This window comes from Sardina pilchardus, chromosome 11 (assembly GCF_963854185.1).
Source record: "Sardina pilchardus chromosome 11, fSarPil1.1, whole genome shotgun sequence".
NCBI lineage: Eukaryota > Metazoa > Chordata > Actinopteri > Clupeiformes > Clupeidae > Sardina > Sardina pilchardus.
In genome coordinates this window covers 13,659,524-13,686,615 of record NC_085004.1, presented here as the reverse complement: position 1 = coordinate 13,686,615, position 27,092 = coordinate 13,659,524, and the positions used below count along the sequence as shown (strand labels likewise).

The 27,092-nt window shown below is 38.7% G+C and overlaps 1 protein-coding gene across 1 annotated transcript in view; it reads right to left on the bottom strand.

The window, feature by feature from the left end:
- Nucleotides 1–1,127: 1,127 nt before the first annotated feature.
- The window catches only part of luzp2 (leucine zipper protein 2), a 90,450-nt gene continuing 64,485 nt past the window's right edge, over nucleotides 1,128–27,092 (bottom strand). The window contains exons 8-12 of the mRNA XM_062549199.1: nucleotides 24,208–24,282; nucleotides 23,832–23,999; nucleotides 6,019–6,123; nucleotides 3,145–3,222; nucleotides 1,128–2,152 (exon numbers count right to left, since the gene is read on the bottom strand). Coding sequence (XP_062405183.1) covers nucleotides 2,051–2,152; nucleotides 3,145–3,222; nucleotides 6,019–6,123; nucleotides 23,832–23,999; nucleotides 24,208–24,282 — 528 coding nt within the window. The 3' untranslated portion in view covers nucleotides 1,128–2,050. The remainder of the gene's footprint in view (nucleotides 2,153–3,144; nucleotides 3,223–6,018; nucleotides 6,124–23,831; nucleotides 24,000–24,207; nucleotides 24,283–27,092) is intronic.

Sequence of the window (27,092 nt, the reverse complement as noted above, 5' to 3'; positions counted from 1 at the left end):
CCCGCTCTCCTGATCCAGTAGGGAGACATACTCCAGAGGTGAATCTCCAGCTGTCCCCTCCTCCTTTCCCTTCTCAACCTCTGTGTGAGACCTTCTCAGCAGCAAGCGTGGGTGCCTGCAAACAAAGTAGCCTACTGTATATAAGACGCCCACTCCCCCCACACTGTGACATTCGATTGGGATGCAAATTAGCAATAGAAAATTGATGTGTTGCGATGAAACTGTGCAAATGAAAGCTAAAAAAATACTAAATATTCTTTTTTTAAGTGAACACTCAGATGCCATCCTGGGGTCCGTTTCCCTAAAGAATAGTTGCTAACTTTGATAGCAACTACCTTGGTAGTGTCACTGGCAAATGTAGAGTCAGTAGGTTTGAATTATGCATGCACAAACACTTAAGCTTTATGTCAAACATAAACATTTTTAAAAATGAAAAGCATATTTCTTAGCTCCTATAAAACGTGACCGAAATGCGACTGAATATCAACATTGTATATGCTGTCGACTCAGATTTGGCAGTAATGCTACCATGGAGGATGCATTGTAGTTAGCATCTATGCTTTTGGGAAATGGATGGACCCCTGAGTAGCATCTTGCCGAGGGCAGCACGCGCGTTCACTAAAAACAGAATATAGTGTATCGTTTTCTATCGCTCATTTGCTCCTCATATTGACTGCCCATATGAGAAACTACCCCTGTTTCCTGGGCACTATAGGTTAAAGTGGGTGGATTTACACTCTGATGCTTTGCATTGAGTCTATTTTAATGTACCGGTATTCATATAATCATTCAGTGTACTTAGTGTAGGTTTTATTCATAGGATTTGGGGTTATTTAGTGCAAAAGAACCAAGCCAACTTTCCTGAATTTGTTGCTAACTGGCATCTTCTTATAATAGTAGGCTGTCTTCTGTAACTATATCTGATGGTAATGATCTCTGACACATGGATATACTGTAAAATAGTGCAATCTCCCTGAAACACTGGAAATGTTTGTCTCTCAAATTACTTAAACAGTAGATATAGACTAGAGTATGTTATTATTGAACAGGAATGTGCCACAGCTCATGCCCTTGAAATCTAAGACACATGATGAAATGGTATTCAAAGTCAAAGCACAATTGAGGCATTTCTTTCTCCACAAAGAACCATTTATTCTTTACACATTTACCAAAAAAATCACGGTTTATTGAAAGGACACAGAAAGGTAGAGATAAGAGACAGATGTAGCGAAGATTAATACTCAGTGCATGGCACATCATTCTCAGGGAAAACGACTCAGTGTGAGTCTTTTAGCTCTTCACCTCTGACACCAACAAGGAAGGAAGAGCTCAGGAATATTCAATGGTGAAAGTTGGCCAGCCAACTTGAGCCTACGTACTTTGGAAAATGGAACAGGGAATAAATCAACCTTTGCTACGATGCGTGAGAAACCATACTTTTTGTTTTCAATTTTGCAGAACAGTTCTTAATTGATAAGAGAGAGAGAGAGAGAGAGAGAGAGAGAGAGAGAGAGAGAGAGAGAGAGAGAGAGAGAGGGAGAGAGAGAGAGCAGTATCAGCACTGAAAATCTAGGTTGAACCAGTGACAAGAGTAGTTTATTTATAAACATCACAAATTAATATAGTGGTGTCCTCACTTAAAAAAATTAAGGAGTTAACAAAGAAATGAACATTTATAAAACAAAATTACCAATACCATTGCAACCTTTAAAAAACCTATAAGTCTAGTATGCATGCCATAGTACTATGCTGCTTATTTAATCAAGAAAGTTCAAAAATTTAGTAAGTTGGGAAGTGACATTTCTACAAGAGCAGAGCTTCTATGTGACATTGTTTTTAAGAGAGTGTGTATGTGTATGCATGTATGTCAGTGTGTGTGTGTGTGTGTGTGTGTATGTGTGTTTGTGTGTGTGACTGAGCGAATCTAATCGTGTGCTTGCCAGCGTGCATGTGTGTGTGCTTATATGCTTTTTGAGTGAAAGAAGGGGCCTAAATTCATTTGACATCATCCAGACCATGCAGAAAATCTGCAGCTTCATCCTGTCTGCCTTCAGTTGTGTTTGTCGAGATGTGTCTTTTTAATGGCTCCTTCCATTGTCATATCACCCTCTGATGTTCTTGCATTGCCATTTCCAGTTCTGTCATGGCTCTTCTGTGAAAGGGTCAACACAAAACAATGATATTCTTAATGGCGAAAACAAAGCAATGATATTCTTTATGGTCTAGGCCTGTGTGCAAGAGAAGCAACTTTGTTCAGGATTAGCAAGGTTATTTATCAGAAAATGCGTCAGCATTGCAACAAGCACACAAGTTTTCGGAAGTACTTTAAGGTTAGCCATCGCATGCTTTACTGATGGATGGGAGCATTTATTTCAACAGCATATTTAGCCCATAGCAGGTATGACAGCGTGATCACCACATTTATTTTCCCCAGGATTCAGTACGCAACCTCAGAGCCGGGCGCTGAAAAAATATGAGGACAGTTAACGAGGTGAAACCTCATTATGCTTGCATATGCTAATCGCAAGTATCCCCCACACACACACACACAAGAAAGAAAGGAAGGACCTGGGAACATTATTCCACCTATCCCAGTAGGCTGCCCTCTCAGATGACTGGCTCGGCACACCTCCTAAGCTCTGTGCCTTTATCCTGAGGGCAGGGGATCAGCTCTACGGTGAAATCCAATATCCTCCTAAGGACTTGATAAGACCAGGGTACTCAGGGGAGAGAATTTACAAGCCGTTTCATTTCCACAATCCACTGTGTGATTGCATTAATATCTCCATTCATAAGGTGGGAAACAAATGGTCGTAAATGTTCGGGGAAAGCCTAGAAACAGGATCGTATCTGAGAAAAAGGTTCGACTATTGTGGCGGAGAGTGAGCAGAAGAACTTGTCAAGAGACTGTTAGCAGAGATTAACGCTTTATGGGAGAGTGGTACTTATTGCTAAATCGTGAAACGCTGGTCTTACGAGCAGTCGCAGAGAAATCAATCAGAGCTAACGTCAGTCTGTGTCTGCAGATATAGAACCAAAAAGACCAGTAGATTTTTTTTTTTTTTTAAAGTGGCATGCACTGTAAGTATAACCTGCTCTCTAGATCACATGAGATTACTCGGATGAGGAAACGCGATGGCTCACCTGGGTGCTGTGAACCATCATTTTTTTGGTCTCCACAGATACCTTCTCAGTCTTATTCTGGAAACAGGTTCCGTCGACCTAGAACGAACAAGGAAATAGTCTTAGTTAGGGAGACAGAATTAAAGATATAACTCAGCACCCAGGTGCCAGCACATATATTTTAATGGAGCCTTTCTTTTGCATGCCATAAACTCTGGATCATTATCCTCTTCCCACTCCCAAGAAATTATCTCACTCTCTTTTATGTCTCAACATGCGCCACCCTCAAACTGTCTGTCTCTTCCTGTGTCTCTCTCCTCCTGAAAAGTATGTGTGTGTGTGTGTGTGTGTGTGTGTGTGTGTGTGTGTGTGTGTGTGTGTGTGTGTGTGTGTGTGTGTGTGTGTGTGTGTGTGTGTGTGTGTGTGTGTGTGTGTGTGTGTGTGTGTGTGCGTGCCTGTGTGTGTGTTTAGAGCTTAATCTGCATAAAGCAATGATCCATAAAAGGTCTATGCTGCACACATAGCAGGAACCTTTCCAAAAAAGCACAGATTACGACATGATGATTAGGCTGCTTTGCATTTAAAACAGATTCATTGAGATGCTTGAGGGGGGGAGGTGGGATACTCGCTCAAAAGTTGATGTTTATAAGAATCTTGTTTGCGCCAGAGTACACATGAAAAAAAAAACACAGAATATAAAATCATGTTTTTTTGAATCCCACTGTAAATTGGAAGTGTGTCCAAAATTGACATGAGACAGTTGGAAAGTATAATTGCTTACTGCTGAGACTGCTTGCTGAGAAGCTTGCTGAGTTAGAATTGCTCATGCACAGTGCTTTAAGAAAAGGGTATACACTAAGGACACAGTCAGGAATCTTAGAGCAACGGTGGAAGAAACACACACACTCACTAACCACGCCACACACCAATGACACACCCACACGTCATGCACACAGACGCGCTGTGCACCACACACACACACACACACATTATGCACCAAACACACATACACACGCACGCACACACACACACACACACACACACACACACACACACACACACAAAGTATCTCTGAGACTGCAGTGGCACAGTGAGAAATTCGAAGACTCCTTTGTGCCCTCTTCCTCTCCCTCTCTAGTGGCTTCCATGTACGGAAAGAGATAAAAAAGAAGATTCGGCCTGTCTCCCCACCAACTCGCATGGAAAAATATGCAAAATTGAACAGTGTTCATGAATGATATACCACAAGTATGATTTTGATCTGTCTCATCTAATCTAGACATGCAAGCCTTTTCCCAACCGCAATGGGACTTCCTCCTTCAAGTCTCTGCCAAAATGATATCATCAATAATACCATGAGAGTGAACATTGTTTTTGGCACATTTTCATTAAGGGACAATCTTTCTGACATGTTGTTCGTGGAAGGTGATTTTCTCACTGGATGTGATCCCTCTGGAGGCTGTTCTCTTTATCTCTCTTCCTCTCTGCCCATCTATCTCCCCCCCCACCACCCCCACCCCACCATCACAACCACCACCATCCCTGTCGCCCCCATCTCTTCAGCCTCGCATGCACCCCCTCATTTCTATTAGTGTTATTGATAACCACACGTCAAGAAGGTCCCACCGCGCCCAACTCTTTCCTTTTCTTTTGTCTCTCCCCGATGCACTGAATCTTGACAAAGGTCCCTCTGTGGCCTCCTTGCAAGGAGGCAGTGGCCATAGACATACCGTGAGAGTTATTTTGAAACCAGCAGCATGTTGTGTTTTATGGTTGCTTGCTTGCTTAGTAATGAGCCAAATACAATGAACATTAGCCCTTGAAACAAGATCATGTATGTCTCCCTCAACCCCAACAATCCCCACTAGTAAAGCAGGAGGAACAATAAGGTTTGTGTAAGGATTGAGAAACAGTGGTTAGAATATTGGTTTGTGAACGTATAATCAAGTGCCTGCCTTTGCACCCATTGTTGCTGGTTGGTTGATAATGACACTGTTGAAGACCATAGTTAAGTGATAAATCATAGACAACTACTGAAAATTACTTTTAAAATGAACATCACGCAACCACAAAAATTTTATGCGTTGTGGTTACATGGATCATTTTCTGGATTTATTAGAGACTGCCACAGATGTGAATATATTTCATAATATTTAGGTATATTGGAAGTGTTGGAACGTTCTACGTTGGAGTGTAGCTGTGGAACTAAGGCAATGACTTGAATAGGTTTGACTTCTCCCCGACCTTGCTTTAGACACCAAGACATTTTTTAACTCAGAGTTTCAAATCTTGCTGCAAATGCTGTATTATTTATCTCCACATTTAATAAAATATGATGTATAAAAACAGAAAAAAAGACTGATTTAAGCTCAGCATCGGGTGTGTCTGTTTTTCCATTAGATGCCGTAGTGTGAATAGATTAAACTATAGTTGTTTCTCCTAAAGAGAGTTTCTGTTATTACTGCTGTGCCTTAAGGGCAGTGGTCTTTGGCCACCTTGCAACAACCCACCGATTAAAGCAGATAAATCCATTGAGTTGAGATACGAGGTAATACATTATTTAACTCAGTCAATTAAGCACTAGAGGGAAATGAATATCAGTGTATACACTGCCCCTTTCCAGAAGATCAGTGAAAACTATCTCTTAGGCACCTTGGACTTCTGAAGACACCTCTGCTTGACCTGAGGACTAAAGATTTCCGGAAGGAAAAGGGCAAGAATAATATAGCAGAAGCACCCCCTGGATGGATGACATTTTGGGGTAGAGTTCCTGATGGACTGTAATGTTCTAATGACAAAGGGATGCAGTGAAGCTCAAATGAACAGATTTGCCGCTACATTTGGGCCGGAGGGTCAGGAATTGGCTATTAGAATGTAATTGCACTAAAGATTTACCTTTACCATCTGGCAGTCCTTGCCTCCTGAACTGTCTCTCCTCGGCGCTTCTGTGTTCACAGACGATTTACTTGTTGTAGTGATTCTGGGAACTTTTGGGATATCCTGTGACAAGAAAGGAGGACAAAGGGTGATTTAATATTTTGTGGAGAATACCCCCCCCACACACACACACCATCAATAATGCATTTGCCCCGCATAGATCTATATCCAGAAGCACTGTCTGGATTTATTTTTACAAAACATAATCTGATGGGATGCACTATAAAGACAACATGGAGATGAAATATGTAAGGATGTGAAATTAAGAATGCCTTATTCAGTCATGTTTACAGGGCTTTTTTAATTATTGCAATGAGTTGACTGAAATTGAATCTGCTGTAGTGTTAAATTAAAATGTTAAATGATCTCCAACAGTGATCCATGGTATAATTTATCTTTGAAAGAGTGGTTTTATTAGATTCTTTCATTTAATCTTCTAGACAAATTAGTCGAATCATATATCACTCACACAACCCAACAACAAAAAAAGTTGAAATATTTTTTAAAAGATTATTCTTCAATAAACATCACACACAGTAAAAGAAGAAAAGCATTTTCGAGCATGTCAGTAAAATCAGCATGCTATTCCACCAGAGCACTTGCCACCTCTCAAGGCCTGTTAAATATGAAGAAACCCCTCCAATCTGGCTGATCCCTGAAACCCCACTAATGAATCTTTCACTAGCCGGGAATTGTGTGCAGAGGCTGCGGTGTTATCGCCAGTGTCTGCTGGAGCTTAGGACCCATTACGCGCACAAACAGAAGATGAGCCTGGCGCTAACACAAAGAGGATTTTCACTTATAACCACCAGCAACTAAGAATATATATTTTTTCCCGCAGACCATGAAAATTAATTGCAAGCTTCAGAGAGTGCTGCTGGGGAGACGATAGAGATTTGCTTCAATGCGTTATAAATAGGTGTGATATGGTTATGAGTTTTTCAAAAACAATGTTTCATAGATAGTCCAGAAAAGTCTTGTTGATTCACTCTAGGTACAAATATCACTTTAGAACAAGTACTCTCTTGATTGTGAGACAAGATACAGTAATACAACTAGAAATGCAATTCCAAGGAATTACCAGTGCATGAAAATGCCAAAAATGAAATTAAAGGCGTGCACGCAGCGGTGTCACATCTGCCCCCGCTCCATGATTGCATGCACGTTGCATGCAGAAGCCAGACTTTCTTTACGGTAGATAGATAGATAGATTTATTACTTTATTGCTACTTTATAAGGGGAAATTCACGATGATTCACAGTTAACGGCAGCGATGATTAATAGATGTTTTTTAGTTTTTTTCACTCATTTTTGGCCCGTCGGATTTGTCGAGCTGACCCGACCCGTTGAAAACTCAAAATTTGTTTTAGTCAGAAATCGTTAGGTTTGTTAAAGTTAACCGCACTTTGTGCTTGTGCCAGATGTGCCAGATGTGGACTAGTTAGTAGCAGAAGCAAGCTCTGACTAGTCCAAGTTGTTTGTAGCTACAGTACATAGCCTGTATGAAGATGGATAGTCGAACAAATGGTGAGTAGGCTAATGTTGTGGAAGTTGAACTTGAGGCGCGAAAGCATCGTGATGTCAATAGATTTTAACACACGAACGTTCGATCCATTGACTTACAATGGGGAATTTTTAGCACGTTTATGGCAAAAATCTTAAAAAGTATAAAGTTGTCAAACGTCAAAGTTACATACCACACCTGTCGTTTGAGAGACCTACGTAACGATGGTTGAACGATGTTTGTACGTTAAATGGTTAGAGCTGAATTTATTGCAGAAAAAGTGGTACTAGAAAACGTAACTAAAACTAGAAAACGTAATTTCGAGGAAATTACCAGTGCATGCAAAAGCAAGACATAAGATAAAATGTGAAACAAACTTAAATTTACAAACAGGTATGAACAGAGGAAGGTGAGGGAAGGGGGGGGCAGTGTGTTGTATGTATGTGGCTTAGGGACAGAGGTGGAAAAGTCCAACCAACCAGCTGATTCTAAGTAGTACAACTCTTCAGCCAGGCAGAACAGCTAATTGGTGAGATCACCTGTGTTTAAGTGCACAGATAGAACCAATACGTGATTGGACTTTTACTCTCTGAAGCTTGACTTTTCCACCTCTGAGTGTGAGTGCGTGTGTGTGTGCGTGCGCGTGTGTGTGTGTGTGTGTGTGTGAGTGGATTTAAGTGGATGAAAGGAGCATGGCTTTCTATGATGCAGTGAAATGGGGTAGTTAGGTTAAGGTGAGAATGTTGTGGAGTGCATGGAGAAGTGTGGTATATATGAAGTACTGCAGTCAGGTGTGTGTGTGTGTGTGTGTGTATGAGTGAATGGGTAGACAGAGAGAGCTGATAATGCAGGTTCAATTTAACTGGCTGTCAATTAAACTTGATAGGGCCTTGAGCAGCTGGCTCTTGATACAGGTGCAAATCAGCTTAATCAGCAGTGCAGTGCGATAGACCTCTGAAGTTCGCCTACAAAAAAGCTTGCCATATATGGGCGGTTGGCTTCAATTAACTCCCGGATCTCCTTATATGGGCAGAGGGCAGCTTCAGAGGTCTATGAAAAGTCAATGGGGAAAACTATTTTGCTAATATCTCAAAAAGTATCAAGTTTACAGAACTGAAATATACATAGACTTAGTCTTATTTTCAAGACCTACGTAACAAAGTTTGAACCAAGTTTCTACGTTAAACGGTTGAAGCGAAATAGGACCTGGTTAGGAGAATAATAATAACTAGAAATGCAATTCCAAGGAATTACCAGTGCATGAAAATGCAAAAATAGATAGATAATGTAGATATGGTTACTAAGATGTAGCTAGGGTAAACATGGTGGTTGCATAGTTTACAGAGAGTTGATAGTGTGAAGGTAGACAGTAGATGAAACATTCCAGTTCTAACTTAACTAATGATTTATATTCATGTTAAAATGTTGATTAGCTAACTTAGCTAATGATTTCTAGCAGTTATGCTTAAAATGCTAATTATGCTAGCAATGCTAACTTTACTAACAATGCTAACCAGGTTGATTAGCTAACTTATCCGATGATTTCTAGCAGTAATGCTAAAAATGCTAACTATGCTAACAATGTTAAATTTGCTAACAATGCTAACCAGTTTGATTAGCTAACTTAGTTAATGATTTTTTGCAGTTATGCTAAAAATGCTAACTATGCTAACAATGCTAACCATGCTAACTAGCTAACTTGCTAGTGAGGACTTTTATTTTGAAACATTTGTTGCTAGGGTATCCATGGTGGCCACTATCAGGAAACAAGAAGTTACTGCAGTATAATCATGTTGGTTGCTATGGAAACGGTCATAAACACTTAATTTTAATGGTTGCTATGTTGGTTGCTAGGTACATGGAGGTTTCATGTAGTTGACCGGAGGCATAGTGGATGATAACTGACAGTTGGAATGGTTGAACAGTTCAATAGTTGAGTAGTTTCAATGGTTAAATGATTTAATAGTGTATTATTGCAGTGAGGACTTTTATTTTGAAACAGTTGTGGACAGAGGAAGTAGTGAAACAGGATCTGTAGTCTTAATGAGATTGTATGCTTAAAGTCTTAGACAGAAGGTGCCTCTCATATAGCGTTTACGTGTCTTCTCTCGCTCCTCGATCCTCACTGATCTACATAAAGAATGATGGAGCGGCAACAATGGGATAGTCTAGCCCTTCTTCTATCTTTCTTTATGTAGATCAGTGAGGAGCGAGGAGCGAGGGAGGACATATAAACGCTGCTTGAGAGGCACCCACAGTAAATACTTTAAAAGTTGTATGTAGATAGTCTAATTAATGTTGATAGACAGAATGTTTAATGGATGTTGATAGGCAGATTGTTTAATAGATATTGATTGACAGTTTAATGGGTGGATGAGTGAATGGTCTGAAGAAGATGAATGGATAGAAGGTTGGATGGAATGTGCCTTATATTCTTGTTAAGAGAGACACTGATACAGCTCTGTGAGAGTAGTTGATACAGGTGTAATCAATTTAACTGGCTAGTCTTAAGAGAGCCAGAGAGACAGAGTAAATAATTTAAAAGTTGAATGTAGATAGTCTAATTAATGTTGATAGACAGAGAGTTTAATGGATGTTGATAGGCAGATTGTTTAATAGATGTTGATAGACAGTTTAATGGGTGGATGAGTGAATGGTCTGAAGAAGATGAATGGATAGAAAGTTGGATGGAATGTGCCTTATATTCTTGTAGAGTGGAGAGACACAGCTCTCTACTGAGAGTGGTGGATACAGATACAGGTGTAATCAATTTAACTGGCTAGTCTTAAGATCCAGAGTGTATCCTTAAAGCCTGAGACAGAGTAGATTGTTTAAAAGTTGAATGTAGATTGTCTAATTGATGTTGATAGGCAGACTGTTTAGAATGGGTGGATGAGTGAATGGTTTGAAGAAGATGAATGGATAGAAAGTTGGATGGAATTAGGAAGACTTATGTTGATACAGTTGATACAGGGGAACAGAAAATGTAGTCTCAAGAGAGCCAGTGTGCCTGAGAGAGAGAGAGGAGCTGCTGCACCTGGACTGGCCACCTGGCGTAACATTCTAATTGCTGCCGTGATGTCATAATGAGCAATGTTAAGTCTATGGGGAAATGTTTAATAGTTTTTAATTTACAGTTTAAAAAGTATAAAAGTTACAAAGTTTAAAAATATATTGCACAGGTCTCCTTAGTAAGACCTACGTAGCAAAGTTTGAATCAAGTTTCTACGTTAAACGGTTCAAGCTGAATTGCGAGCGTTAGAAGAAAAAGAAAAATAATAATAACTAGAAATGCAATTCCAAGGAATTACCAGTGCATGAAAATGCAAAAATAGATAGATAATGTAGATATGGTTACTAAGGTGTAGCTAGGGTAAACATGGTGGTTGCATAGTTTACAGAGAGTTGATAGTGTGAAGGTAGACAGTTTAAAGATGAAACGTTCCAGTTCTAACTTAACTAATGATTTCTATTCATGTTAAAATGTTGATTAGCTAACTTAGCTAATGATTTCTAGCAGTTACGCTAAAAATGCTTATTATGGTAGCAATGCTAACTTTACTAACAATGCTAACCAGGTTGATTAGCTAACTTAACCGATGATTTCTAGCAGTAATGCTAAAAATGCTAACTATGCTAACAATGCTAAATTTGCTAACAATGCTAACCAGGTTGATTAGCTAACTTAGTTGATGATTTTTTGCAGTTATGCTGTAAATGCTAACTATGCTAACAATGCTAACTAGCTAACTTGCTAGTGAGGACTTTTATTTTGAAACATTTGTTGCTAGGGTATCCATGGTGGCCACTATCAATAAACAAGAAGTTACTGCAGTATAATCATGTTGGTTGCTATGGAAACGGTCATAAACACTTAATTATAATGGTTGCTATGTTGGTTGCTAGGTACATGGAGGTTTCATGTAGTTGACTGGAGGCATAGTGGATGATAACTGACAGTTGGAATGGTTGAACAGTTAAATAGTTGAGCAGTTTCAATGGTTAAATGATTTAATAGTGTATTATTGCAGTGAGGACTTTTATTTTGAAACATTTGTTGCTAGGGTATCCATGGTGGCCACTATCAATAAACAAGAAGTTACTGCAGTATAATCATGTTGGTTGCTATGGAAACGGCCATAAACACTTAATTTTAATGGTTGCTATGTTGGTTGCTAGGTACATGGAGGTTTCATGTAGTTGACTGGAGGCATAGTGGATGATAACTGACAGTTGGAATGGTTGAACAGTTAAATAGTTGAGCAGTTTCAATGGTTAAATGATTTAATAGTGTATTATTGCAGTGAGGACTTTTATTTTGAAACAGTTGTGGACAGAGGAAACAGTTTAACAGGATATGTGTAGTCTTCTGAGAGACTGTATGCTTAAAGCCAGAGAAACTGACAGTTGGTGCCCAGGTGGCCGGCCACCTGGCATAAGATTCTAATTGCTGCCGTGATGTCATAATGAGCAATGTTAAGTCTATGGGGGAAATTGTAATAGTTTTTAACTAATAGTTTAAAAAGTATAAAAGTTACAAAGTTGAAAAATACAAAGCACACATGGCATAAGCAAGACCTACGCAACAACGTTTGAATGAAGTTTCTACGTTAAACGGTTCAAGCTGAATTGCGTGCGTTAGAAGAAGAATAATAAGAAGTTGCGGAAGAAGACTTGGAAGAACAGTATAGTGCATTTTCATGCACTATAACTAGAAATGCAATTCCAAGGAATTACCAGTGCATGAAAATGCAAAAATAGATAGATAATGTAGATATGGTTACTAAGGTGTAGCTAGGGTAAACATGGTGGTTGCATAGTTTACAGAGAGTTGATAGTGTGAAGGTAGACAGTTTAAAGATGAAACGTTACAGTTCTAACTTAACTAATGATTTCTATTCATGTTAAAATGTTGATTAGCTAACTTAGCTAATGATTTCTAGCAGTTACGCTTAAAATGCTTATTATGCTAGCAATGCTAACTTTACTAACAATGCTAACCAGGTTGATTAGCTAACTTAACCGATGATTTCTAGCAGTAATGCTAAAAATGCTAACAATGCTAAATTTGCTAACAATGCTAACCAGGTTGATTAGCTAACTTAGTTGATGATTTTTTAAAGTTATGCTAACAATGCTAACTATGCTAACCATGCTAACTAGCTAACTTGCTAGTGAGGACTTTTATTTTGAAACATTTGTTGCTAGGGTATCCATGGTGGCCACTATCAGGAAACAAGAAGTTACTGCAGTATAATCATGTTGGTTGCTATGGAAACGGTCATAAACACTTAATTTTAATGGTTGCTATGTTGGTTGCTAGGTACATGGAGGTTTCATGTAGTTGACTGGAGGCATAGTGGATGATAACTGACAGTTGGAATGGTTGAACAGTTCAATAGTTGAGTAGTTTCAATGGTTAAATGATTTAATAGTGTATTATTGCAGTGAGGACCTTTATTTTGAAACAGTTGTGGACAGAGGAAGCAGTGAAACAGGATCTGTAGTCTTAATGAGATTGTATGCTTAAAGCCTGAGACAGAAGGTGCCTCTCATATAGCGTTTACGCGTCCTCTCTCGCTCCTCACTGATCTACATAAAGAATGATGGAGCGGCAATAATGGGATAGTCTAGCCCTTCTTCTATCTTTCTTTATGTAGATCATTGAGGATCGAGGAGCGAGGGAGGACATATAAACGCTGCTTGAGAGGGACCCACAGTAAATACTTTAAAAGTTGTATGTAGATAGTCTAATTAATGTTGATAGACAGAATGTTTAATGGATGTTGATAGGCAGATTGTTTACAGTTTTTTACGATTGTTTACACACTAAAATATTTTTTTTCACACAATTAGCCAAATTTTACTCCAAGGAGCAAAACACCTCCACAGATTTGCACAACATTACACACAATGTCTGCTTCACCCTTTTTGCAAAACATTACACACAGTGATTTGTAAAACTCTACACATATTTCCACACCTTAAGGCTGGCTTACATTGCACGATTTTGGTCTGTTTTAACAGTCGGCGACTAAATTTCCAAAATCGGGCGGAAATCTTGAGAGTTGTGCTAGAATCGCAGCGCGCTCCCGTCATCTAAATCGTTTAGTGTAAGGTGCCAATCTTAGCGGTTTTAAGTCCGTCGGAGGCAGTCTTTCTCTAGTTTTGCCGTTACGACAATATCAAACATGTTTGATATTATCGGAAGTCTTTTCAGTCGTGGCTCATGCAAATAGTGACGTGAACATTAAAAACCAATAGTAACCTTGCGCGAACATGAAACAGGAAGGGGCAAAATAGGCGACAGCTGTAGCCTTTATGATTATTTGTTATTTCATTTCTTATAATTTATTAGTCGGTTGTTCTACGTGACAGAACAGCTCTATATCTGTTAGTGATGTCACACATCAAACAATGCTGCAGAAACGCGAAAAAAATACTTTGATATGAGTAGGCTATCATGTGATTCCCTGTGAATGATGACGTGTAGCCTATTGCCTTTTGCAAAGACTGTGGTCACTATTTACAAGACTGCTGCTAGATTCCTTCAAATTATTTCCATCGTGCACTAGGCTATACGTCATCATCAACAGGAACTCACATGATAGGCTACTCATATCAAAGTAATTTTTTTCGCGTTTCTGCAGCATTGTTTGATAGTGTGACATCACTAACAGATATAGAGTTGTTCTGTCACGTAGAATAGCCGACTAATAAATTATAAGAAATGAAATAACAAATAATCATAGGCTACAGCTGTAGCCTATTTTGCCCCTTCCGTTTTCGTGTTCGTCGACCGAGGTCACTATTGGTTTTTAATGTTCACGTCACTATTTGCATGAGCCACGACTGAAAAGACTTACGATAATATCAAACATGTTTGATATTGTCGTAACGGCAAAACTAGAAAAAGACTGACTCCGACGGACTTAAAACCGCTAAGATTGGCACCTTACACTAAACGATTTAGATGACGGGAGCGCGCCGAGATTCTAGTACAACTGGCAAGATTTCCGCCCGATTTTGGAAAAGTAGTCGGCGACTGTTAAAACAGACCAAAATCGTGCAATGTAAGCCAGCCTTTAGACACAGATAAGGATTGTGAGGTTACTTCCTTGTCATTACAAAGCCCCGGATTGCCAATGACTACACTAATGAACGAATTGGATAATCACATCCACCAGGTGTGTAAGCACACATGTGCAAAATTGAAAACGCAGCACTCAGGTGTGCTATACAGTCTTGTTGCTTTTGCAGTAGTTGCTCTTCAGAGTCAAAGTGTATGTACTTTATGCAGTAGTTTTTGTTTGTCTACAGATTTTATTTGTTCAATTGATTTCATTGTTGGTTGATCACTATAACTGATTATGGTTAGAAATACTGTAAGTATTGAAAGAAATACTTGAAATATTCAGTCTACAGCAGTCTTCAGTGTTGTACAGTGCAAGTGCAAGTTTATAGACCTATTTATGTACACTTTCCCTATGTCGAACTAATCATGAAGAATGTTGTGGGTTTGTCACTATTTTTTGGACATCTAAATGATCCCTTACATAACAATGTCTGGGCAAAAATCTAGCACATGCTATTTCCTAATTTTTCTTTTTACAAATGCGTTTTGCATTTATCACTGCAGTGTGAAACTGGCTGCAATAGTGTCTGATCATTGAGGACTGTGTTTGTTAAATGACAACTAATAGCATTTTTACAAATATGTGTATATGTTTTGACTGAAGTGTGTATGTTTTGACTGAAGTGTGTATGTTTTGACTGAAGTGTGTTTGTTTTGACTGAAGTGCTTCATTTTGCAAAGAATCTAGGAATTATGCAAAATGGGTGTGGCGTTTGGATACCTGTGCTTAAATTTTGTTAAAAAGAACTCGGTTTGAAAAATTGTGTGTAAGCAATTGGAAAAAACTGTAATAGATATTGATTGACAGTTTAATGGGTGAATGAGTGAATGGTCTGAAGAAGATGAATGGATAGAAGGTTGGATGGAATGTGCCTTATATTCTTGTTAAGAGAGACACTGATACAGCTCTCTGAGAGTAGTTGACACAGGTGTAATCAATTTAACTGGCTAGTCTTAAGAGAGCCAGAATACTCTTAAAGCCTGAGACAGAGTAAATAATTTAAAAGTTGAATGTAGATAGTCTAATTAATGTTGATAGACAGAGAGTTTAATGGATGTTGATAGACAGATTGTTTAATAGATGTTGATAGACAGTTTAATGGGTGGATGAGTGAATGGTCTGAAGAAGATGAATGGATAGAATGTTGGATGGAATGTGCCTTATATTCTTGTAGAATGGAGAGACACAGCTCTCTACTGAGAGTAGTGGATACAGATACAGGTGTAATCAATTTAACTGGCTAGTCTTAAGAGAGCCAGCCTGAGACAGAGTAGATTGTTTAAAAGTTGAATGTAGAGCGTCTAATTGATGATAGGCAGACTGTTTAGAATGGGTGGATGAGTGAATGGTTTGAAGAAGATGAATGGATATAAAGTTGGATGGAATTAGGAGGACTTATTTTGATACTGTTGTGCGCAGAGGATACAGGGGAAGAGAATATGTAGTCTTCAGAGAGGAGCCTGAGAGAAACTGACAGTTGGTGCCCAGGTGGCTGACCAGCTGGGGTAACATTCTAATTGCTGCCGTGATGTCATAATGAGCAATTTTAAGTCTATGGGGAAATTGTTAATAGTTTTTATTTAAGAGTTCAAAAAGTATAAAAGTTACAAAGTTGAAAAATACAAAGCACACATGGCATAAGCAAGTCCTACGCAACAACGTTTGAATGAAGTTTCTACGTTAAAAGGTTGAAGCTGAATTGCGAGCGTTAGAAGAAGAAGTTTAATAAAAAGCCTAGGAAGAACAGTACAGTGCATTTTCATGCACTGTAATAAGAAACCTAGGAAGAACAATATAGTGCATTTTCATGCACTATAACTAGAAATGCAATTCCAAGGAATTACCAGTGCATGAAAATGCAAAAATATATAGATAGATAATGTAGATATGGTTACTAAGGTGTAGCTAGGGTAAACATGGTGGTTGCATAGTTTAAAGACAGTTGATGTGTGAAGTTAGACAGTTTAAAGCTTAAACATTCCAGTTGTAACTTAACTAATGATTTCTAAAAGGTATGTTAAAATGTTATCTAACTATGTTAACAATGATAACCAGGTTGATTGGTTTACTTAGCTAATGATTTATAACAGTTATGGTAAAAATGCTAACAATAATAACAATGTTAACTATGTTAACAATGTTAACCAGGTTGATTAGCTAACCTAGCTAATGATTTCTATCAGTTATGCTAAAAATGCTAACTATGCTAACTATGCAAACCAGGTTGATTAGCTAACTTAGCTAATCATTTCTAATAGTTATGCTAACAATGCTAACTAGGTTGATTAGCTAACTTAGCTAATCATTTCTAGCAGCTATGCTAAAAATGCTAACTATGCTAACAATGCTAACTATGCTAACCATGCTAACTAAGTTGATTAGCTAACTTAGCTAATCATTTCTAGCAGCTATGTTAAAAATGCTAAATATGCTAACAATGCTAACCATGCTAACTAGCTAACTTGCTACTGAGGACTTCTATTTTGAAACATTGTTGATAGGGTATCCATGGCTGCCACTATCGGGAATAAAGAAGCTACTGTAGTAAAATCATGTTGGTTGCTATGGAAACGGTCAGAAACGCTTGATTTTAATGGTTGCTATGTTGGTTGCTAGGTACATGGAGGTCTCATGTAGTTGACTGGAGGCATAGTTGATGATAACTGACAGTTGGAATGGTTGAACAGTTAAATAGTTGAGTAGTTTCAATGGTTAAATGATTTAATAGTGTATTATTGCAGTGAGAACTTTTATTTTGAAACAGTTGTGGGAAGAGGAAACAGTTAACAGGATATGTAGTCTTCACAGAGAGATTGTATGCTTAAAGCCTGAGAGAGAGAGAGAGCTGCTGCAGGTGGGGCTGGCCACCTGGCATAAGATTCTAATTGCTTAACGATCCGACTGTGATGTCATAGAGGCCAATGTTAAGTCTATGGGGAAATGTTTAATAGTTTTTAATTTTTAGTTTAAAAAGTATAAAAGTTACAAAGTTGAAAAATACATAGCAGCATGCCCCTATTGAAGACCTACGTTGCAACGTTTGAATGAAGTTTCTAGGTTAAACGGTTCAAGCTGAATAGAAAAAATGAATTTGATCAGCGGAATAATAATAACTAGAAATGCAATTCCAAGAAATTACCAGTGCATGAAATGCAAAAATAGATAGATAATGTAGATATGGTTACCAAGGTGTAGCTAGGGTAAATATGGTGGTTGCATAGTTTACAGAGAGTTGATAGTGTGAAGGTAGACAGTTTAAAGCTGAAACATTTTGATTTGCTGATTTCTATTCATGTTAAAATGTTAATTATGGTAACAATGATAACCAGGTTGATTGGTTAACTTAGCTACTGATTTCATGCAGTAATGGTAAAAAGGTTAACTATGCTAACTATGCTCACAGTGTTAACCAGGTTGATTAGCTAACTTAGCTAATGATTTCTAGCAGTTATGCTAAAAATGCTAACTATGCTAGCAATGCTAACTATGGTAACAATGCTAACTTAAACTAACAATGCTAACCAGGTTGATTAGCTAACTTGACTGATGATTTCTAGCAATAATGCTAAAAATGCTAACAATGCTAAAATTGCTAACAATGCTAACCAGGTTGATTAGCTAACTTAGTTAGATGTTTTTTGCAGTTATGCTAAAAATGCTAACTATGCTAACAATGTTAACTATGCTAACCATGCTAACTAGCTAACTTGCTAGTGAGGACTTTTATTTTGAAACATTTGTTGCTAGGGTATCCATGGTGGCCACTATCAGGAAGCAAGAAGTTACTGCAGCATAATCATGTTGGTTGCTATGGAAACGGTCATAAACGCTTAATTTTAATGGTTGGTATGTTGATTGCTAGGTACATGGAGGTTTCGTGTAGTTGACTGGAGGCATAGTTGATAACTGACAGTTGGAATGGTTGAACAGTTAAATAGTTGAGTAGTTACAATGGTTACATGATTTAATAGTGTATTATTGCAGTGAGGACCTTTATTTTGAAACAGTTGTGGACAGAGGAAGTAGTGAAACAGAATCTGTAGTCTAAATGAGATTGTATGCTTAAAGCCTGAGACAGAAGGTGCCTCTCATATAGCGTTTACGCGTCCTCTCTCGCTCCTCGATCCTCACTGATCTACATAAAGAATGATGGAGCGGCAACAATGGGATAGTCTAGCCCTTCTTCTATCTTTCTTTATGTAGATCATTGAGGATCGAGGAGCGAGGTAGGACATATAAACGCTGCTTGAGAGGCACCCACAGTAAATACTTTGAAAGTTGTATGTAGATAGTCTAATTAATGTTGATAGACAGAATGTTTAATGGATGTTGATAGGCAGATTGTTTAATAGATATTGATTGACAGTTTAATGGGTGGATGAGTGAATGGTCTGAAGAAGATGAATGGATAGAAGGTTGGATGGAATGTGCCTTATATTCTTGTTAAGAGAGACACTGATACAGCTCTCTGAGAGTAGTTGATACAGGTGTAATCAATTTAACTGGCTAGTCTTAAGAGAGAGTGTGCTTAAAGCCTGAGACAGAGTAAATCATTTAAAAGTTGAATGTAGATAGTCTAATTAATGTTGATAGACAGAGAGTTTAATGGATGTTGATAGGCAGATTGTTTAATAGATGTTGATAGACAGTTTAATGGGTGGATGAGTGAATGGTCTGAAGAAGATGAATGGATAGAAAGTTGGATGGAATGTGCCTTATATTCTTGTAGACTGGAGAGACACAGCTCTCTACTGAGAGTAGTGGATACAGATACAGGTGTAATCAATTTAACTGTCTAGTCTTAAGAGAGCCAGTGTATGTAGCCTGAGAGAGAGAGAGAGCTGCTGCAGGTGGGGCTGGCCACCTGGCATAAGATTCTAATTGCTTAATGATCCGATTGTGATGTCATAGAGGCCAATGTTAAGTCTATGGGGAAATTTGTAATAGTTTTTAATTTATAGTTTAAAAAGTATAAAAGTTACAAAGTTGAAAAATACTTAGCAGCCTTCCCCTATTTAAGACCTACGTTGCGACGTTTGAATGAAGTTTCTAAGTTAAACGGTTCAAGCTGAATAGAAAAAATGAATTTGATCAGCGGAATAATAATAACTAGAAATGCAATTCCAAGGAATTACCAGTGCATGAAAATGCAAAAAAATGTAGATATGGCTACTAAGGTGTAGCTAGGGTAAACATGGTGGTTGCATAGTTTAAAGAGAGTTGATGGTGTTAAGGTAGACATTTTAAAGCTTAAACATTCCTGTTCTATCTTAACTAATGATTTCTAACAGGTATTCTAAAATGTTGACTATGCTAACAATGCTAACCAGGTTGATAAGTTAACTTAGCTGATGATTTCTAGCAGTAATGCTAAAAATGCTAACTATGCTAACATTGCTAACTATGTTAACAATGCTAACCATTTCGATTAGCTAACTTAGCTAATCATTTTAGCAGTTGTGCTAAAAATGCTAACAATGCTAACAATGCTAACCAGGTTGATTAGCTAACTTAGCTAATCATTTTTAGCAGTTATGCTAAAAATACTAACTATGCTAACAATGCTAACTATGCTAACCATGCTAACAATGCTAACTTGCTAGTGAGGACTTTTATTTTGAAACAGTAGTTGCTAGGGTATCCATGGTGCCCACTATCAGGAATAAAGAAGTTACTGTAGTATAATCATGTTGGTTGCTATGGAAACTGTCAAAAACGCTTAGTTTTAATGGTTGCTATGTTGGTTGCTAGGTACATGGAGGTTTCATTTAGTTGACTGGAGGCATAGTTGATGATAACTGCCAGTTGGAATGGTTGAACAGTTAAATAGTTGAGTAGTTTCAGTGGTTAAATGATTTAATAGTGTATTATTGCAGTGAGGACTTTTATTTTGAAACAGTTGTGGAAAGAGGAAACAGTTAACAGGATATGTAGTCTTCACAGAGAGATTGTATGCTTAAAGCCTGAGAGAGAGAGGGCTGCTGCAGGTGGGGCTGGCCACCTGGCATAAGATTCTAATTGCTCAACGACCCGATTGTGATGTCATAGAGGCCAATGTTAAGTCTATGGGGAAATTTTGAATAGTTTTTATTTAATAGTTCAAAAAGTATAAAAGTTTCAAAGTTGAAAAGTCATAGCAACCCGATCCATTAGAATACCTACGTTACAAATTTTGAATGAAGTTTCTAAGTTAAACGGTTGAAGAGAAATTGCGGTTAGAAAAAGTGGTAAGCGGAATAATAATAACTATAAGAAGCCTAGGAAGAACAGTACAGTGCATTTGCATGCACTGTAATAAGAAGAAGAAGCCTTGGAAGAACAGTACAGTGCATTTTCATGCACTGTAATAAGAAGTTTTGGAAGAACAGTACAGTGCATTTTCATGCACTGTAATAAGAAGAAGATGCCTATGAAGAACAGAACAGTGCATTTGCATGCACTGTAATAATAAAAAGTTGAGCGATAACAGTACAGTGCATTTTCATGTACTGTAATAAGTCACAACTTATACCTGTGCATCCACAGAGCGCTCAATATTTAATCATTTGTTGCAGTGCAGTTCCCTGTACATAAATATAACCATGAGAAGGTAATAATTAACATACACTGCTGATCACACCACTGTGTCTAACTGCTGCATTTCAAATTAGCTTTAAACTAAATACAGCCACTCTTTTTCATGTTTTGAGAGAATTAAGTTGATGTATTATGCGTCTATATAGTTAATGCTAAGAGAAAGAATTTAAGGAACATCTGAGCAAAATGCATTGTACAGTAGCATGCATTATAGGCTAGATTTCAAAATGCCATTTGCAGTAGATTTTACTGTGCCCATTTTGGTTTGAATGAATGGTGAACGATAAGCCATGTAGATAGGTAGAGTGAGGTTCAAGTTTGTGCAGTTTTGTGTACATCCATTTATTTTTTTGCCTTTATTAGTACAGGACAGTGAAGTGGTAGACAGGAAACAAGTGGGAGAGATGGGGCGGGATCGGGATATGACCGCAGGCCGGATTCGAACCTGGGTCCCCGTGGGCACTCGGACCCGTAAATGGTACGGGCACTGTAGCCTGCTGCGCCACAGCGCCCCCGTACATCCATTTATTAAGAGATACTGTCTGTTCATTTTGTTTATTTGAACATTTAAATGGGATGAATGTTATTCCCTTGGTGTTGAAATAGCTCCTGGGTTCTGAGCTTCTTTGGACATGGAACTTTAAAGCGTTTGGAACTCCATAAATCAGTAGAGCCACAACGTCTGCAAACCCTTTACAGATGAAAATCAGTTGATGAAATAGCTGTAAATGAGTGGAAGAAATCTACCGGCAAAGTAGATTTTGAATACGTAGTTTTGCCACTGACACTAATTTAGGCCCCATTTTCCAGCCCTGCTTCAAGTAAAAGGAGTATTTCATATTGACAGACAAGAGCAACAGTTATGTATCTGACAGATATAATTTCCAATTCATTAAGAAGACCAGCACAGTGGAAACATGAGAGTACAGCAATTCCTAATGGGAGATCTGCATGAGCTATTTGAATGCTAATCAAGCAGGCTGTAAAACATTAAATTCCACCATCTCACTTTCTTTAATAATAAGCAGTGTTTTCAATCTAGATTTTTTTTCGGTTGAACAAGCATATGTTTGCTGTTCACTGCTCTTGAAACTAAAAGCTAGCCAAATCACAGGTTGCTGCGATGAGGTCATCCTCTCTTGTGCTTCGCCTACTGTGTTCAGATATTAACTCGATACCACGGACGGCGCTATAAGATGGCTTTTATACGACTATTTGATGTTTCTTGATATTGTTCAGGAGACGTATCCGGGTTACGGACGGGACCACTGGGGTGTAATGAAAAATAACTGCAGTGTCCTCTGGGTAGCTCATAACGTCAGGGCTCTCAGCAAGACATCTCACAGAGGCTGAATGCATTCTGACTGCAACACAGAGGGAAAAGCCTCTTACATACTGATTCTCTCACAAAGAGCAGTGTGAGCTGCGAGACACTGCAGTGCTGTCATCAGCTTGATTAGTCCAATATCACAGTGATAGCCTTTGTAGAGGAGCTGTCGCGAAAACATGTACTTCATCTAAAAAGAACTGTTTGTTCCTAAAGGCACAGCATGAAATGCATAAAGACAGGAATCTTACAGACAAAGAGTGCAATACAAGGAGAGAGCTCCTCTCTCATTGGATCAACATGATCAAACGTGTCAATTAGCAGATGCTTAGTGAAGTCATCCTATCTCTTTCATGGCATGTCTTTATAGGAGGACTCTGCGTGCCACTGCTGATACTGATTGGGATTCCTCTATTCTGTATGCTGTGTGCTCTTCCTTCTTGTTTTTGTGGTGAATCTATTAATTCACTGTACATATTCCGGAGAAGCTTTTGTATACGTCTAAAAAGTAATTTACGCACATGCTCTTGGGAGACTGTCAAGGACAATGGAATAATGGTATGACTAGTAGCACATTATTCACTCAAAAGTCCACCCCTCAAATGCCTTTGGTCCAAAATGGGAGTAGGGAAGATGATGTTGACCTATGCCATACAATTACATGATCACTTTATTGTTGGCTTCATGGGAGTGCTAGCTGCTGAATAGTATAGTATGTTAATTCAGTCGCAATGCAAAAATGGCTGTACATGGCAATACATTTTTCCTTAGCCAAAACTGCAAATGCTCTTCTAAAGAGACAAATCTTACTGCAGAACCTCAACAATTACCCGGCAATTTCTTTCAAAAGATACAGTATAAACAGTACACACCCGTAAACAGTGCATGAACATTGAGGCATCTCTGAGTAAAAATGAAAACCAATGGTTCATGAATAGTGAAAAATCTCCCATCATACACAATAAGTTAGTTGTATAGCATAAAAGAACTCAGAAGTCCTGCTGAACAGCATAAATATAAGCGCAAAATAAGATATAATGTTTTATTTTTTGCCTGCCAACTGAATTTAGACATTCTGTGGACTGTGTAATGTGTATTACGCTCAATGCATTGCAACTCTGGCAAGTCAAGCTGAGTCCCTGCAGGGCGGGGTAACAGTGTTGTACGCAGCCTGTTTAATAGATATTTTACAGAGAGTAAGCATGTGTCAGGTTGGAAGGTACTTTACCTTTGCGTGTGGCTGCTGAAAAGTGACTCTGGAGCTGTTGATCAGTGGAGCGTACCTAAACAGGTGAGTCGGGTTAGCAGGGAATCTGTGTCCGTTTGCCGTCTGGCTGTGCAGAACAGAGGAGAAGCAGAGATGCACTGTGTCCTTCAGGGCTTTGAGCTGAGACTCCTGCAGACAGCACATAGATGTATGTGAAAAAAGGGATTATAATGGCGCAGTCCTCTACTGTTCCCCTGCGGAGGTATAACCTCATCCCTCCTCTTAGGGATGCGCTTGCTGTCTGGCCAAAATGAAGGTCCCATGGTAGGACCAGCAGCATGCAAATGAGAGAAGGAAAGGGCAGCGTAATTCTGAGAAACGGCGTAATTGTCCTCACCTTGTCCAGCGCGGCTTTCTCCAGCTCCTCTTTGGCTACTCGTAACTTGTTTTCCAAGTCCATTAGCTGCTGACCCTGTTGGAGAGACACATTGCTGACACAACTGGACCTCAGACATTCCCACACTGTATATTATGTGCTAACAAGCAGATGCAAAGCCCATGGCACAGCATTTCTCCAGATGGTTAATTCACATAATGGCACATCAGCTTGCAAATATATGACCATTTGTTTTGCTACAAAAGTATTCAAATGCCATCTTGGTCTGGAAATAGATTGCATATAAAATATAGATTTCCTGGATTCTTCCACCTTTTTCCATACCTTGATAATTATCGCTTAATGGTTTGAGTTGGCTGAAAGCTAGGTGGATAAAAGCAACTGGTCCAGAAAGAGGAGAGGCTACGTTGCTCCAAGAAAGGTGATATTTTAACAAGCCATTTAATATTTTAAGCCAAGCCTGCAAAAAAGAAATAATCTTCTAAAAAGAAATCAATAGCAAAGCTGTATGAGCTCCATGATGTATAGCCAATTGATATCAAAATGTTATTAAACTGGCATTCATGTGGACGCCCGAGAATTCTGAGAACACATCCTCAGTGCACATTTTCAAGTGAGCCAACTGACCTACTCTAGACCCCACACACGTTTGTTGTTTTAACTCTCATGGTAGCAATGTGTAGTAATAACACCTTTTTAATGAACACAATGCTTGTTGTGCTCATTTTCTCAATGAAATAGTACCAATTAGTTTGTCAGAAGTAGTTGGTTCACAGAATAGATTTTTTGGGGGAATATAAGCAGTGCTGTACTGTATGCCGTTTCTACAGTTTGTGAAACGGCATTACATATTACTGTATTACTACACTATACTCTGGTGGCTTTCTCAAAATTCACCATAATATGATTATGAAATGCAAGATGTCTTTACAGTTATTATAAAACTGAAGTGCACAACTTCTGACAAGTGAGTAGCAGCAGCAAATGAACAAAGATTCCCCAGACGCTGAAGAATCTTAACAAGTCATTGGCCACTGGAATACACAAGTGGCATCATCACATATCAATGTTTTGAAAAACTTGTATTGGGAGCTAAAGCAATCTGAGCCCTCCCTGCTGTCTGTGATATCACTGAACAATGCTTTTTGAAATGACTCCTCTGTACTTGAAAGGCAACGGATGCTGTAAAGTCTCTGATGGTCTTCTTTAATCATGAGCCTAAAAGCCAGTGGGTAATCTTTCCACATCAATTCCAAATTGAAAGGCAGCCGAACTGTATTTTCAGTGTTCCTTAAACCAAATGACTTTAAAGTAAAGCTCAGGGACAATGGATGTACTGGCTTGAACAAGAACCGCCTCAAATAGGGACATTTTTAATTTAATTGGAAATCAAGTTTTTCTTTTTTTTTTCAAAAGAGTTGATGTGCATTTCTTTTTGTCTTTAAATAGTGTCATTGAACCTGTGGCAGAAGGACCAACACATGCCTTTCACAATGAAACAGATATCACACCGATAGCAACAGTGGCTGTTCTTCACAGAACTGAAGTGGTGATATCAAGTCTCCCGTCTTCGCTTCAAAGAGCACCTAGTTCAATCATGTATTCCAGAAGGAAGAAAGTAAGTGTGTGTGTGTGTGTGTGTGTGTGTGGAATGGGGTGGATGGTGGGGGGTGTCTGGGTCATATTCCATCTGGCTGCCTCCCTTAATGTCAAACCATATGCACGAACCACTGCACTGCACTGCCGCACCTCATCCCAGCCCATTTACAGCGTGTCATCATTAATCTGATGAACTCCATTATTAATTTCAAGTGCGTGGCCTGTACGTTTACTGTCTACAAAGCAGAAATAGACCATGCCAATGGTGGGATGCACATAAAAGTTAATTATAAATGAATAACAATGTAACACATGGCTGTGTTGCCTTGGGGTTTGGGAAGTGACAGGCTGCACCAAGGTTAAGCATCACAGATTTACAAAATGCAAATACCCCCCTATCGATAAAAATGAATATTGACCCATCTGATATTCTGTGGTAAACACTATAGGGCCAGTCAGTCTGCCCTGTGAAAACGGCGAGGTCAGAGATATGCTCTTTTGACCCCCCTGACTCGCATCATGTACGAACACTAATGTCAACTTGTGTGCCAGGTCTCAAGGTTTATAAGTTGATATGAAAATCCACTGTGTCAGAAATAACCACTGACATTTCCCCGTCTGCATGCAAGACTGAAAAGGTCGCCTCCATGTGCCAATAAAGGCCAATGATCATTACACGTATTCCCTTATGCAAAACCCTTTCACAAAGGTCACTTTTCTCAACTAGAGTAAACTCGTTTCTCAAGCACATTATTATTATTTTTTTATTTTGTTGGTTTTGGTGGTTAATGACCAGTTTTGCCAACTCTATCACATTGTTAATGTTACAGTATGCTGTTAATTGCTCTTGCATCTGTTCCGTGTGACTTGTAAAAAGTGTGTAATAACCTGAAAATCATTACAATGCATTTTGCACATGCTTGCTTACTTGCTTACAGTACACCTTTGGATGGATGATTTGGATTTATTGGATTCATTAAATAAATAAATAATAATCTTTTCACAAGATCTGGCATAAGCAATTAGTATTGAAGACATTCAATTATTGAATGCCAGCTCACCTTGGCAGGAAAAGAAAATGGAGGACCAACATATGTTGCTTCTGTCAAAACCCTTTTCAAGTAAAAGCTCTGCAAAAATCAGCTGTGCAGTGGCCCGTAACAAGGTCCCGGTATTCAGGGTTTTTTTTTAAAAGGAAGAATCCAGTCTCAGGGGAGTGACTCTGCCAGTGCCACCCATTTCAGAAATGGCGTAAAAATAAAGCCGTTTTATACTGTACGGGGAAG